Source organism: Conger conger, unplaced genomic scaffold (genome assembly GCF_963514075.1).
Source record: "Conger conger unplaced genomic scaffold, fConCon1.1 SCAFFOLD_214, whole genome shotgun sequence".
In the NCBI taxonomy this organism is placed as follows: Eukaryota; Metazoa; Chordata; class Actinopteri; order Anguilliformes; family Congridae; genus Conger; species Conger conger.
Genome location: NW_026890341.1, coordinates 636 through 15,000, shown reverse-complemented (window position 1 = coordinate 15,000; position 14,365 = coordinate 636). Strand labels below are relative to the sequence as shown.

Sequence of the window (14,365 nt, the reverse complement as noted above, 5' to 3'; positions counted from 1 at the left end):
TGAGACAAGCCCTGCTTTCCCTTTCTGAGTCGTCGGATGGTTTGCCAGACCTTCCTCGAGGCCAACCGAAAGTCCTTCTCCATAGCCTCCCCGAACTCCCGGGTTTTTGCTTCAGTGACTGCCGAAGCCGCAGCCCTTCTGGCCAGGACCTTCTGACCTGTCTGCTGTTTCAGGGGACCCCCGGGCCAGCCAAGTCCGAAAGGCCTCCTTCTTCAGTTTGACGGCCTCCCTCACCGCTAGTGTCCACCAGTGGGTTCTTGGTTTGCTGCCCCAACAGGCACCGATGACCTTCTGGCCACAGCTCCTGCTTGCCGCCTCTGCAATGGAGGCTTTGAACATGGCCCACTCGGACTCCATGTCCCCAGCCTCACCCGGGATGCGTGAGAAGTTCCTCCGGAGGTGGAAGTTGAAGACCTCGCAGACAGGGGCCTCCGGCAGACGTTCCCAGTTCACCCTCACTACACGGTTGGGTTTACCGGGTCTGTCCAGCAGCCTCCCCGGCCACTTGATCCAACTCACCACCAGGTGGTGATCAGTTGACAGCTCTGCTCCTCTCTTCATCCGAGTGTCCAAGACATACGGCCGCAGGTCTGATGATACGACCACAAAGTCGATCATCGATCTTTGGCCTAAGGTGCTCTGGTACCAAGTACACTTATGAGCTACCCTATGCTCGAACATGGTGTTCGTTGTGGACAATCCATGACCAGCACAGAAGTCCAATAACAAGACACCACTCGGGTTAAGATCGGGCAGGCCATTCCTCCCAAACACCCTCTTCCAGGTTTCTCCGTCGTTGCTCACGTGAGCGTTGAAGTCGCCCAGCAGAACTATGGAGTCTCCGGGCGGCACCCTTTCCAGGATGCATAAGCACAAACGACAGTCAGAGTTTCCCCCCCGGGGACACGTAGTCGCAGAGAGGCGACCCTCTCGTTCCCCGGGTGAAACTCCAACACAGTGGCACTCAGCCGGTGGCTTGTGAGTATCCCCACACCCGCCCGGCGCCTCTCACCTTGAGCAACTCCAGAAAAGAACAGAGTCCAGCCCCTCCAGGAGTTTGGTTCCGGAGCCCAACTATATCTAGTCGGTACCGCTCCGCCTCCCGCACTAGCTCCGGTTCTTTCCCCACCAGAGAGGTGACGTTCCACGTCCCCAGAACCAGTCTGCGACGCCGAGGATCAGCACGCCCGGATCCCCAACTTTGCCCACTGCCCGTTGGGCAAAGCACCCGACTCCGATGCCGACCCCTGCAGGTGGTGAGCGCACAGGCGACTCCACGTGACCAGTTTGGGCAGTGCCCGGCCGGGCCCCATGGGATAAGGCCCGGCCACCAGACGCTCGCCGACGTGCTCCCCTCCCGGGTCTGGCTCCAGAAAGGGGCCCCGGTTTCCCTTTTCGGGGCGAGGTAGCTGGGTATGTGTGAGGCCGTGTCATGGAGTCTTTGAATCGCTCTTAGTCTGGCCCCTCCCCCGGGACCAATTTGCCTTGGGAGACCCTACCGGGTGCCCCTGACAACATAGCTCCCAGGATCACCGGGACACACAAACCCCTCCACCATGTTAAGGTGGCGATTTGTTGGAGAGATTGTCTCCTGCTTAGTCTAATCAACTGTATGTTGAGCTTCTTTTTTTTTTTTTTGGGCAAATGCCATTAATGTAATGTAGTGTGAGTGAGTGAGTGAGTGTGTGTGTGTGTGTTTGTGTGCATGTGTGTGTGGTCTTACCCAGTCCAGATCCTGGTCCTGCTGGTTTCTTGATTCTGCTTCACCAGTAGAGGCTCCGCCCCTCTCATTCCCGCTGTCCAATCCCGCGGGAGCATCCTGCGGCAGTGGCTCTGCTGGGCCCAGATAGACGGCCCCCTGGTTCTGGATGACCAGCGATTGGTCCAGGGACCCGGGGGGGAAGTTACATGTCAGCTGGGCTAGGCCATGCCCCTGGGGGGGGCCATGGGCGGGGCTGTGGCTATGGGCGTGGCGCAGGGCCGGGAGGGTGTGACTACTGTAGCAGAGTCTCCCATACATGGGCGTGTCCATGCCTGCCCCGCCCTGAACCCAAGCGTACGCCCCCGCGGCGTCCTGAGTCTGCTGGGAGATACGGCTGCAGGAGAGAGAGAGAGAGAGAGAGAGAGAGAGGGAGGGAGAGGGAGAGAGAGAGAGAGAGGGAGGGAGAGGGAGGGAGGGAGAGAGAGAGAGGGAAGGAGGGAGGGAGGGTGAGGGAGGGAAAGAGAGAGAGAGGGAGGGTGAGGGAGGGAGAGAGAGAGAGAGAGGGAGGGAGAGAGGGAGGGAGGGAGGGAGGGAGGATGAGGGAGGGAGAGAGAGAGAGAGAGAGAGAGGGAGGGAGGGAGAGAGGGAAGGAGGGAGGGAGGGTGAGGGAGGGAGAGAGAGAGAGAGAGGGAGGGAGAGAGAGAGAGGGAAAGAGGGAGAGGGAGGGAGGGAGAGGGAGGGAGAGAGAGAGGGAGGGAGAGAGAGAGAGAGAGGGAGGGAGAGAGAGAGAGAGAGAGAGGGAGAGAGAGAGAGGGAGGGAGGAAGGGTGGGTGAGGGAGGAAGAGAGAGAGAGGGAAGGAGGGAGGGAGGGTGAGGGAGGGAAAGAGAGAGAGAGGGAGGGAGGGAGGGTGAGGGAGGGAGAGAGAGAGAGAGAGGGAGGGAGAGAGGGAGGGAGGGAGGGAGGGTGAGGGAGGGAGAGAGAGAGAGAGAGAGGGAGGGAGAGAGGGAAGGAGGGAGGGAGGGTGAGGGAGGGAGAGAGAGAGAGAGAGGGAGGGAGAGAGAGAGAGGGAAAGAGGGAGAGAGGGAGGGAGGGAGAGGGAGGGAGAGAGAGGGAGGGAGAGAGAGAGGGAAAGAGGGAGAGAGGGAGGGAGAGAGAGTGGGAGGGAGGGAGAGAGGGAGAGAGAGAGAAGGAGGGAGGGAGAGAGGGAGAGAGAGGGAAAGAGGGAGGAAGAGGGAGGGAGAGAGAGCGAGAGAGGTGAGTGTGTTAGACAGGGTGAGTGTATGTTCAGTAAAACGCTGCCCTGAGCAGAGCCCTGGGGGGCAGAAGGACGTGTTTGGCTTGGTGTTATTACTGAGGCAAACTACTTTACAACTGTCAAAACTGAGAGTTGCTCCAATGGACTTATTTCAGTTAAAATGGCTTTTCCCCAAACCCGCTGGACTGGATTTTATAAATATATAATTTGTTACTATATGTATTTTTGAGCGAAACAAAGGGGAGGAAAAAAGGAACAGTTGAGCCCTGAATGCTGGTCTCCTGCACGAGAGACAATCACACTAACCACAAAATCAAAGGTGCTGGATTAAAACAAGGGATTACCCTTTTGACTCGACTGTCTGCTGCCAGGGTGCTGCACTGCAAAGAGTAACTGTCATAACAAGCTCTTCTTTACAAAATAAATTAGTTTTATATCAACGTTTGCTTGACAAGTGAAATTTCCTTATTCCACGAGCAAATCTTGAAATTAGTCAAACTGTTTCACCTCTTTGGCAATATTTGTGTGTTTTGCAGTAAGAGAAATAAGGTTTCAAGCCTGAATGTAGGACTAAAATAGTTGTTATTTTTAGTTGTAGCGGTGTGTTGAGGGCAGATGTAGCGCGAGCCCCCCTCCCCCCTCACAGGTAGACAGGAAGTACATGTAGACAGGATGTACATGCTGACAGGAAGTGCACAGTGACAGGATGTACATGCTGACAGGAAGTACATGTAGACAGGATGTACATGCTGACAGGAAGTACACGTAGACAGGATGTACATGCTGACAGGAAGTACATGTAGACAGGATGTACATGCTGACAGGAAGTGCACAGTGACAGGATGTACATGCTGACAGGAAGTACATGTAGACAGGATGTACATGCTGACAGGAAGTACATGTAGACAGGATGTACATGCTGACAGGAAGTACGTGTAGACAGGATGTACATGCTGACAGGAAGTACGTGTAGACAGGATGTACATGCTGACAGGGAGTGCACAGTGACAGGAAGTCTCCCCTCACATGTTGCGGCTGTCGAGCGTGCGGTACCCGCGCCGGGCGCTGTGGGGGGCGCTCTGCAGGGCGGCCATGTCGAACGCGGCCGTGTCCGCCTCACCACCGCCCTCGTCATCGTACGTGATGATGTTCTCCCTGACATCGTCCTCCTCCAGAGGAGACAGGGAGTCTCGCTTCTGCCTACGCAGGGAGAGAGAGAGTGCGCTCACCGCTGGAGAGAGAGGGGGAGAGAGAGGGAGAGAGAGAGGGAGGGGGAGAGAGAGAGGGAGGGAGGGAGGGGGGAGGGAGAGAGAGAGGGAGAGAGAGGGGGGAAAGGGAGGGGCAGGGAGGGGGGGAGAGGGAGAGGGAGAGAGGGGGCAAGGGGAGAGAGAGAGGGGAAGGGGGGAGAGAGAGAGAGGGAGAGGAGGGAGAGAGAGGAGAGGAAAGAGTGAGAGAGACAGGGGGACAGAGAGAGGGAGAAAGGGATAGAGAGAAAATTTGAGTTTTAACACATCTTTATTGTAACACTACAACAAAACAGCAGAAGACACATAAAAACAGCAGCTCCCATAAGTCACAAGGCAAGAAAAAAAGTATGCACATGGGCACACACAGACACACACACACACACACACTCTTACCCCCATACACACACACACACACACACACACAGTCTCTTTCATAGATGGACACACAGATAGCAATAGACAGAAAGACACACAAAGAGATGTTTTTTAAGAAACCCTGAAAGATACAAACAAGTCTTAAAACAGAAGACATAAAAACAACAGTTTTATTTATTTTTTTCCAACTGGCCGCACAAAATAGCAGAACTTTAAAAATCCTCTACAAATAATTCCCTCCAGATGATCTCAATGCAGGCAGAAGCTCCGACTAGAAAACCTGAAAGCACTCGAATCAACAGTTAAGGAGCACTAAAATCCACTTGCTCTAAACAAGCTGAAAAACAGAACGTGGCTCTGACAGATATTCTTAAACTCAGTAACTCTGAACAGCAGGAGGTCTCTCTTAAATTATTCAACTCGGTCCTACCGACAGGCTGCAGCCCTGAAATGGAGAATCAAGGGCTAATATCCTCAACGTACAAGAGCGGAGACAGACTCGACCCCAATATCTACAGGGGCATTGCTCTGAGCAGCAGCCAAGGGTTTCTGCATTCCCCAAATGTCCCAGCACTGTCCTCCCATAACCAAACGGCACAGCTGAAATCTTGCCTCCGTTTGTCTTTACCGCCGAGTTGAGGAAGAATGATTTTTTTTTTTTCTGCCAAAGTGAGAAGATGAAGAAAAGGTGTTAGGAAGCTGAGAACAACTGCTGATTGAACACGGGCCAATGCCGTTGGAAGCCGATTGGCTTTTCCTCAAAAACACCGCCTGACACAAATTCATTAAAATCTACGATAAAAAAGGTTTTTTTTTAATTCAAACTTCAGGAAAACATTTTCTTCAGTGTAATACGACGGACAGTCTATAACAAATACAAATCTGCAAAGAGGTGCAGAGGGTAAAGTATATGACAATGAAATCGATACAAGCTCAAAGCAAGTGTTAGACCCGGCAGAAAAAGGTCAGTATACTTCAGACAGAGTCTGGGGTCAGGCACTGAAGCAGCTCGAGTCCCACGCTGCTCAATATCAATATCCATGACGTAGCGAATTACAGGAATAAGCGTCTGGGCGTATGAGTGTATTACAGGCGTTTGAGTGTATTATGGGCGTTTGAGCGTATGAGTGTATTACAGGCGTTTGAGTGTATTACAGGTGTATGAGTGTATTACGGGCGTATGAGTGTATTACAGGCGTATGAGTGTATTACGGGCGTATGAGTGTATTACAGGCGTTTGAGTGTATTACAGGCGTTTGAGTGTATTACAGGCGTATGAGTGTATGAGTGTATTACGGGCGTATGAGTGTATTACAGGCGTTTGAGTGTATTACAGGCGTTTGAGTGTATTACAGGCGTATGAGTGTATGAGTGTATTACGGGCGTATGAGTGTATTACAGGCGTATGAGTGTATGAGTGTATTACGGGCGTATGAGTGTATGAGTGTATTACGGGCGTATGAGTGTATGAGTGTATTACGGGCGTATGAGTGTATTACGGGCGTATGAGTGTATTACAGGCGTATGAGTGTATTACGGGAGTTTGAGCATATTACGGGCGTATGGGCAGATGAGCGTATTACAGGAATAAGCTTCAGCCCTTGTCCTCAGTCAACATATGATGCAAATGAAATTATTTCATCACGCATGCTTTCATCACCTGCTGCAAGCAGACAACTAACATGGTTTAAAGCCTGAATCTAAGGGAGTAATGCTGTCAGAACTGGCAGTACACTTGGGAAAAAAAGAAAAGAAAAGAAACAAACATTATGACAATGAAAAAAAAGATACGGCTTTGCCCGAGACGACACCAGGCCAGGACAAACAAAACACGGCCATATCAGACTAAAAATCTGCACCACGGAGCCTCGATCTGGCAGCTAAAGCATCACGGGCTGACCAAGATAAGAATTCCTTTTTTATGCTGGTCAAAAACGTTTTGATACTGTCATCTAGCATATTGTGCTGCATGGAAGTAAAATATGGGGTCTGCTCAGATGACAAAACGAGTCCACAAGACCAGAAGACCTGGCTGAAATCCCGCGTGGAGAAATCGGCAAGACTGCAAGCGTGCAGACCCCAAAAAAAGGCATGAACAATGCTGAATTAGACAAATGCCGAATATGTCACACTCCCTTTCAAATGCAGAACAGGGCTTTCAATTCTATAAAACATTTAAAACTCAAACCCAACACACTCTTGACAATAAAAACACTCCACACACAAGAGGGCCGAAAATTGGTGACTAAAAGCTGTCAATCAACATGCAATAGAAATAATGGCATTAATTACAATAGTAAACATATGTACAGTTTATATTTACTGGTTTCATTGTGTATTTGTCATTGCTGCTAGAATGCTATGCAGAATATTCCCAATATTTGCAACATTATTTTGAATTTAGTTAAATGAAGAGGCAGACACACCCGCACGCATGTGCAGGTACACACACACACTCTCTTACCCAGCAGCATAGTGACACACACACACACGTACATACACACACACACACACACTCACACTCACACACACAAACACACACACACTCTCTTACCCAGCAGCATAGTGACACACACACACACACACACACACTTACGCACACACACACACACACACACACACACACTCTTACCCAGCAGCATAGTGACACACACACACACACACACTTACGCACACACACACACACACACACACACTCTTACCCAGCAGCGTAGCGACGCAGGCCAGTATGGCCAGCAGGGCGGCAGTACTGAGCCCGGGGGAGGGGGAGGAGGAGGGGAGGGGCAGGCACACGCTGTCGGTCTGTCCGTCCCCCGGCTCCGGCCCCGCCCCCGCCCCCGGCCCCGCCCCCGGCCCCGCCCGCGCCCCGCCCCCCAGGCAGGGACACACGGACACGGTGACCGTCGCCGTGCTGCTCAGGTCCGACAGCGCGTCCCGCAGAACCAGCGGAACCCGCAGCGTCAGGGAGGAGGAGGGAGAGCGAGAGAGTGCGGAGAGAGAGGAGCGCAGGACCAGGCTGGCAGTGGGGCCTGAGAGAGAGAGAGAGAGAGGGAGAGGGGGGAGAGAGAGAGAGAGGGGAGAGAGGGGGGAGACAAAGAGAGAGAGGGGGGGGAGAGTGGGAGAGAGAGAGAGAGGGAGGGAGAGAGAGGGGAGAGAGGGGGGAGACAGAGAGAGAGGGGGGAGAGTGGGAGAGAGAGAGAGAGGGAGAGAGGGAGGGAGAGAGAGAGGGGAGAGAGGGGGGAGACAGAGAGAGAGAGGGGGAGAGTGGGAGAGAGAGAGGGAGAGAGGGAGAGAGAGAGGGGGGAGAGCGAGAGAGAGAGGGAGGGAGAGCAAGAGAGAGAGGGAGGAGAGCGAGAGAGAGAGGGGGGAGAGCGAGAGATAGAGGGAGGGAGAGCGAGAGAGAGAGGGAGGAGAGCGAGAGAGAGAGGGGAAAGGGGGAGAGCAAGAGGGGAGGGGGCGAGGGGGGTTATAACAGATTATACTCCTCTTGCATGTTCATGTCTGTAAAAACTCAACCCCGGCTAAGATAAAAATCTGAACAGAAAAACTGATAAACAGCAAACAAAAGCACAGAGAGAGAGAGGGAGAGAGAGACAGAGAGGGAGAGAGAGAGAGAGAGGGAGAGAGAGAGGCATTGAACACAGAAGGAAAATGACACACCCCCGCTCTCCCTGATGGTGAAATTGTGTCCTGCTCCGGACTCCGGTGGAATACTGAACAGGACGGCCGTATCATTTCCTCCTTTGTCTTTATCGATTGCCCGCACAACCTGCACCACCTGGAGAGAGAGAGAGAGAGAGAGAGAGAGAGAGAGAGAGAGGCAGGGAGAGGGAGAGAGAGAGAGAGAGAGGGAAACGGAGAGAGAGAGAAACAGATTGAGAGAGAGAGAGAGAATTGCGATGCACTATTAATGTTATTGTTCCTTTAATCGTTATTGCTCTTGCTTCGAGGAGAATAATCCTTACTGTCCACTTATTAGGTTTAGCGGAATGCGTGCTGCATGTCTCTCATGTCAGTGCATTGACCATCAACTTGAATAAAAAATAAGAAAGAGGAGGAATGAGAAATAGAAACGGCGTGTACTTTTCTGCAAATGTGTAGATAATCGTGTTATGCCAGTAAAGCTAATTGAATATGAAACAGAGCATAATTCAGACAAACACAGATTAATTTTCCATACATAACGTATAACAAAACAGCACCGCAGCCTACCGAAGACCCCACTGTGGGGCGCGCACAGCAGACAGAAAGAGAGACGGGTCCTAGCATGGTGCCCTGAGGCACGCCGCATGCACAGATTCCAGCAGTGCGGTTATTCAGACCACATTCAATATTTTATAACCCTTTAGACACTGCTGCAGATCCCTGAAACTGTTCACATTTTCAATAAAATACCCACTAACCAAAAAACACACAATATGAAAGATTTATATGTATTCTGAGATGTATTATCTTTTATTTTAAGCGAACTGCAGGCAATTTACAAGCGCCTATAAAGGGAGAATAAATAATTTCATGGATGTAACCCTGATCTGTTATGATTCCGTACTCTCTCCATCCTCCTCTCCCTCCTCCCTCCTCCTTTTTTAAAGGAATCAAGGAGAATTTAGGACGAGGTTCAATGGTTTTCCGATTGGCTGTTAAAGAGTGACATCATTCTAAAGGGGTGGGTGTGTAGATGTGCAGGAATAATAATTCTCTATTTATACAGCACTTACCCAAACCAAAGTTACAAAGTGCATCACAGAATATCCTCCTCATTGCCTCAGGATTATGGAGAGTTTGAGTTAAGGTATATTTCCAGAAACTTTCTGAGGGGTGAGGGTAAGTTTTACTGTCAGAGCAAGTTTGTTTTGGCCCAAGGCATTCTGGGGGCTTTTTCCTCTCTCATATTTCCAGTCTGTTTATTTGTTTGTTTCTGTCAATTTGTGTTTCGGGTACTTTGGGGCTTTAGGATTAGTTGATGGTTTGTAACGGACCGACAGAGGGTAACTTTCGGTTTCGAGGTTGGTTTGTAACAGACAGACAGAGGGTAACTTTAGGTTTCGAGGTTGGTTTGTAACAGACAGACAGAGGGTATTTTAGGTTTAGATGTTGGTTTGTAACGGACAGACAGAGGGTAGTTTTGGGCCTTAGGTGTAGATGTTGGTTTGTAACTTTTCAAACTCTACGTTAGTCCTCCCTCCTGATTTCCCCCGCCCCTCCTTTCTGATATCCCTATCCTCCTTGTCTAACCCAAAAGAAAATAATTTAAAAAAATAAAAAATAAAAATAATAATTGCATTTATGATGACGACTATATGTTTAGAACAGCATTCCATGTGTATCTTCCTAGTTATGGATGTGATGCTTTGACTTGTGGAAGAACCTACGCACTTGTAAATCGCTTTGGATTAAAAGCGTCTGCCAAATGACTAAAATGTAAATGTAATTGGCAGACCGAGAGTCGTTTTGGGCCTAAGGTTTAGATGTTGGTTTGTAACAGACAGACAGACAGACAGAGGCTACTTTAGGTGTAGATGTTGATGTGTAACAGACAGACAGAGGGTACTCTAGGTGTAGATGTTGGTGTGTAAAGGACAGAGGGTACTCTAGGTGTAGATGTTGGTGTGTAAAGGACAGAGGGTACTCTAGGTGTAGATGTTGGTGTGTAAAGGACAGAGGGTACTCTAGGTGTAGATGTTGGTGTGTAAAGGACAGAGGCTACTTTAGGTGTAGATGTTGGTGTGTAACAGACAGACAGAGGGTACTCTAGGTGTAGATGTTGGTGTGTAAAGGACAGAGGGTACTCTAGGTGTAGATGTTGGTGGGTAAAGGACAGAGGGTACTCTAGGTGTAGATGTTGGTGTGTAACAGACAGACAGAGGGTACTCTAGGTGTAGATGTTGGTGTGTAAAGGACAGAGGGTACTCTAGGTGTAGATGTTGGTGTGTAAAGGACAGAGGGTACTCTAGGTGTAGATGTTGGTGTGTAAAGGACAGAGGGTACTCTAGGTGTAGATGTTGGTGTGTAAAGGACAGAGGGTACTCTAGGTGTAGATGTTGGTGTGTAAAGGACAGAGGGTACTCTAGGTGTAGATGTTGGTGTGTAAAGGACAGAGGGTACTCTAGGTGAAGATGTTGGTGTGTAAAGGACAGAGGGTACTCTAGGTGTAGATGTTGGTGTGTAAAGGACAGAGGGTACTCTAGGTGTAGATGTTGGTGTGTAACAGACAGACAGAGGGTACTCTAGGTGTAGATGTTGGTGTGTAACAGACAGACAGAGGGTACTTTAGGTGTAGATGTTGGTGTGTAACAGACAGACAGAGGGTACTTTAGGTGTAGATGTTGGTGTGTAACAGACAGACAGAGGGTACTCTAGGTGTAGATGTTGGTGGGTAACAGACAGACAGAGGGTACTCTAGGTGTAGATGTTGGTGTGTAAAGGACAGAGGGTACTCTAGGTGTAGATGTTGGTGTGTAAGGGACAGACAGAGGGTACTCTAGGTGTAGATGTTGGTGTGTAACAGACAGACAGAGGGTACTCTAGGTGTAGATGTTGGTGTGTAACAGACAGACAGAGGGTACTCTAGGTGTAGATGTTGGTGTGTAACAGACAGACAGAGGGTACTCTAGGTGTAGATGTTGGTGTGTAAAGGACAGAGGGTACTCTAGGTGTAGATGTTGGTGGGCAAAGGACAGAGGGTACTCTAGGTGAAGATGTTGGTGTGTAACAGACAGACAGAGGGTACTCTAGGTGTAGATGTTGGTGTGTAAAGGACAGAGGGTACTCTAGGTGTAGATGTTGGTGGGTAAAGGACAGAGGGTACTCTAGGTGAAGATGTTGGTGTGTAACGGTCTGAGCGCGCTCAGTGCACCTGGCCTGCAGGAGCAGAGTCACACAGCGCAGTGCTGTACTGCCTGTCCAGCTGCGGGGCGTTGTCATTCACATCCAGCGTCTCTATGGCAACCTCCACCCGGGTCACCTGACCGGGGCTGTCTGAAGAGCACACGAGTGGCACATCACAGCGTTACAGCGTGTCACACATATTTATATACACACATTTACACACAAGCACACACAGCATGTAACGCACACATTCACACACACACACACATCTACACACAGCGTGCAACACCAATTTACATACACACCACATGTAACACCTTCATTGTGTAACACATATTTACATACACATATAAAATTTGTATAGCACACACACACCAGTGCACTTACACCCACGTGCTAAAACATATTTAACACATAACACACTCATGTACTCACTCACAGACAGACAGGATATAATGATACAATACGGCAATTACTACTTATTATCAATACTCATTTAAAGTAACTGGCATTATATCTACTAATAATAGACTGCAGTTAATTTTAATTGATCACACTACTGCTACATATCTCATCCCACTGTTATAACCCCTGCTGCAAAAAAACAGCGGAAGCTGTGTTTTGAAACAGCTTGCAGCCAGTATTTCAAGCTGGTTTACACCACTTTACACCAGGGACTGCAACGCTAAAGCCCTACTACTGTATGATGTTACAGTGACCTCTGACCTCTCTGCATGTGATAACACAGTGACCTCTGACCTCTCTGCATGTGATAACACGGTGACCTCTGACCTCTCTGTGTGGCGATGACGGTGATGTTGTGCCACTGCTCGCGCTCACGGTCCAGCTCCGTCGCCGTGGAGATGAGCCCGCTGTCTGCAGCGATGCGGAACAGGGCCTCTGGGTCTGACTGCGGGTCAATGGAAAACCTGAGAGAGAGAGGGAGAGGGAGGGAGAGGGAGGGAGAGGGAGGGAGGGAGGGAGAGAGGGAGAGAGAGAGAGGAGAGAGGGAGGAAGAGAGAGAGAGAGGGGGAGAGGGAGGGAGAGAGAGAGGGAGAGAGGGAGGGAGAGAGAGAGGGGGAGAGAGAGAGAGGAGAGAGGGAGGGAGGGAGGGAGAGGAGAGAGGGGGAGGGAGGGAAAGAGGGAGGGAGGGAGAGAGAGAGAGAGGGGGAGAGGGAGGGAGAGAGAGAGGGAGAGAGGAAGGGAGAGAGAGAGGGGGAGAGAGAGAGAGGAGAGAGGGAGGGAGGGAGAGGAGAGAGGGGGAGAGAGGGAGGGAGGGAGGGAGGGAAAGAGGGGGAGATGGAGAGAGGGAGGGGGAGGGGGGGAGGGAGAGAGAGGAGAGAGGGAGGGAGAGAGAGAGGGGGAGAGAGAGAGAGGAGAGAGATGAGAGAGGGAGGGAGGGGGAGAGAGGGGGAGAGAGAGAGGAGAGAGGGAGGGAGGGAGGGAGGGAGAGGAGAGAGGGGGAGAGGGAGAGAGGAGAGAGGGAGGGAGGGAGGGAGGGAGAGGAGAGAGGGGGAGAGGGAGAGGGAGATATGTGACCACATTCAGACCGTAGTGGGACCGTAGTGGAACCGTATGGGACCGTATGGGACCATGTTCAGACCGTAGTGGGACCGTACCTGATGTTGCTGCTCAGGCCGGAGTCGGGGTCCACGGCGCTGACCCGGCCCACGGGGCAGGAGGGGGGGCAGTTCTCCAGCACGTCCAGGCGGTACCGCGCCCGGGAGAACCGGGGCGGTTCGTCCGCATCCAGCACCGCCACCCGCACCGAGGCCCGGTCCTTAAAGGGCCCCCGCCGCAGGAACCGTGGGTCCACCGAGGGGTTCAGCACCTCCACCGAGAACACGTACGAGCTCCGGCTCTCATAGTCCACCGCCTGCGGGGGTCGGGGGTCAGAGGTCAGAGGTCATTCTCCTTACAACACACGTACGAGCTCCGGCTCTCATAGTCCACCGCCTGCGGGGGTCGGGGGTCAGAGGTCAGAGGCTATTCTCCTTACAACACACGTACGAGCTCCGGCTCTCATAGTCCACCGCCTGCGGGGGTCAGAGGTCAGAGGTCAGAGGCTATTCTCCTTACAACACACGTACGAGCTCCGGCTCTCATAGTCCACCGCCCGCGGGGGTCAGCGGTCAGAGGTCAGAGACCATAGAGACCATAGAGACCATCCTCATGGCCATGACATTGGTTCAGGAGGTAAGGGGCAGTCATCTGGCAATCGGACGGTTGCCGGTTCAATTCCGCCCTGGGTGTGTCGAAGTGTCCCTGAGCAAGACACCTAATGCCCAAATTCTCCTGACTGTCGGTGCCTTGCATGGCAGCCAATCACCATTGGAGTGTGAGCGTGTGTATGAATGAGTGAATGAGAAGCATCAATTGTACAGCGCTTTGGATAAAGGCGCTATATACATGCCAACCATTTACCAGCATTACAAACACACACGAGTTGCAGCCGTCCAAACGATGTACAATGTCTTGTAGTTTGGCCAACGAATGAGGTCAAAACTTATTCAGTCATGGCGAATAATCGGATAGGACACCACGTCTTTAAAAAAGTCTCCTGCTTCCCGTCCAGATACAAACACCAGACCTCAGCTCCGTGAGGAGGAGGGAATATGAAATATGGAATATGAAGTACGATGAGAGACGAACGTGTAAAAATAGAGCAGCAACAGAGCGAAGGAGACTACAGAACGCCAGGAAAGACGCATGAGGTGAAGAGGAAAATTTAATTTAATTTAATCCCACTAATCTACCGGTTTTCCCAAGCCTGGAATCTCCCGGGCCAACCGGCTGCAAGCCTCATCGAGCAGACACGGCTACGCCGAACCCAGGCAGCATCACGGCTAAATCACGGATAAAAATAATTCCCAGACATACAGCGAAAACACCGCCACTTCATTTCAGCACGCTGAATAAACTGAACACGTTAAAAGTGAACTAAACTGGCAAACCCG

General features: G+C 51.0%; 1 protein-coding gene across 1 annotated transcript; it reads right to left on the bottom strand.

Annotated features, from left to right (window-relative positions):
* Window positions 1-1,723: 1,723 nt before the first annotated feature.
* Window positions 1,724-13,444, bottom strand: LOC133120005 (cadherin-24-like; the record flags this gene model as incomplete). Its single annotated transcript, XM_061230125.1, has 8 exons — window positions 1,724-2,096; window positions 3,985-4,189; window positions 7,283-7,609; window positions 8,241-8,358; window positions 11,437-11,558; window positions 12,201-12,337; window positions 13,028-13,284; window positions 13,415-13,444. Coding segments are annotated over 8 exons (1,569 nt in total), but the record flags the coding sequence as incomplete, so codon positions are not given.
* Between the last annotated feature and the right edge of the window lie 921 nt (window positions 13,445-14,365).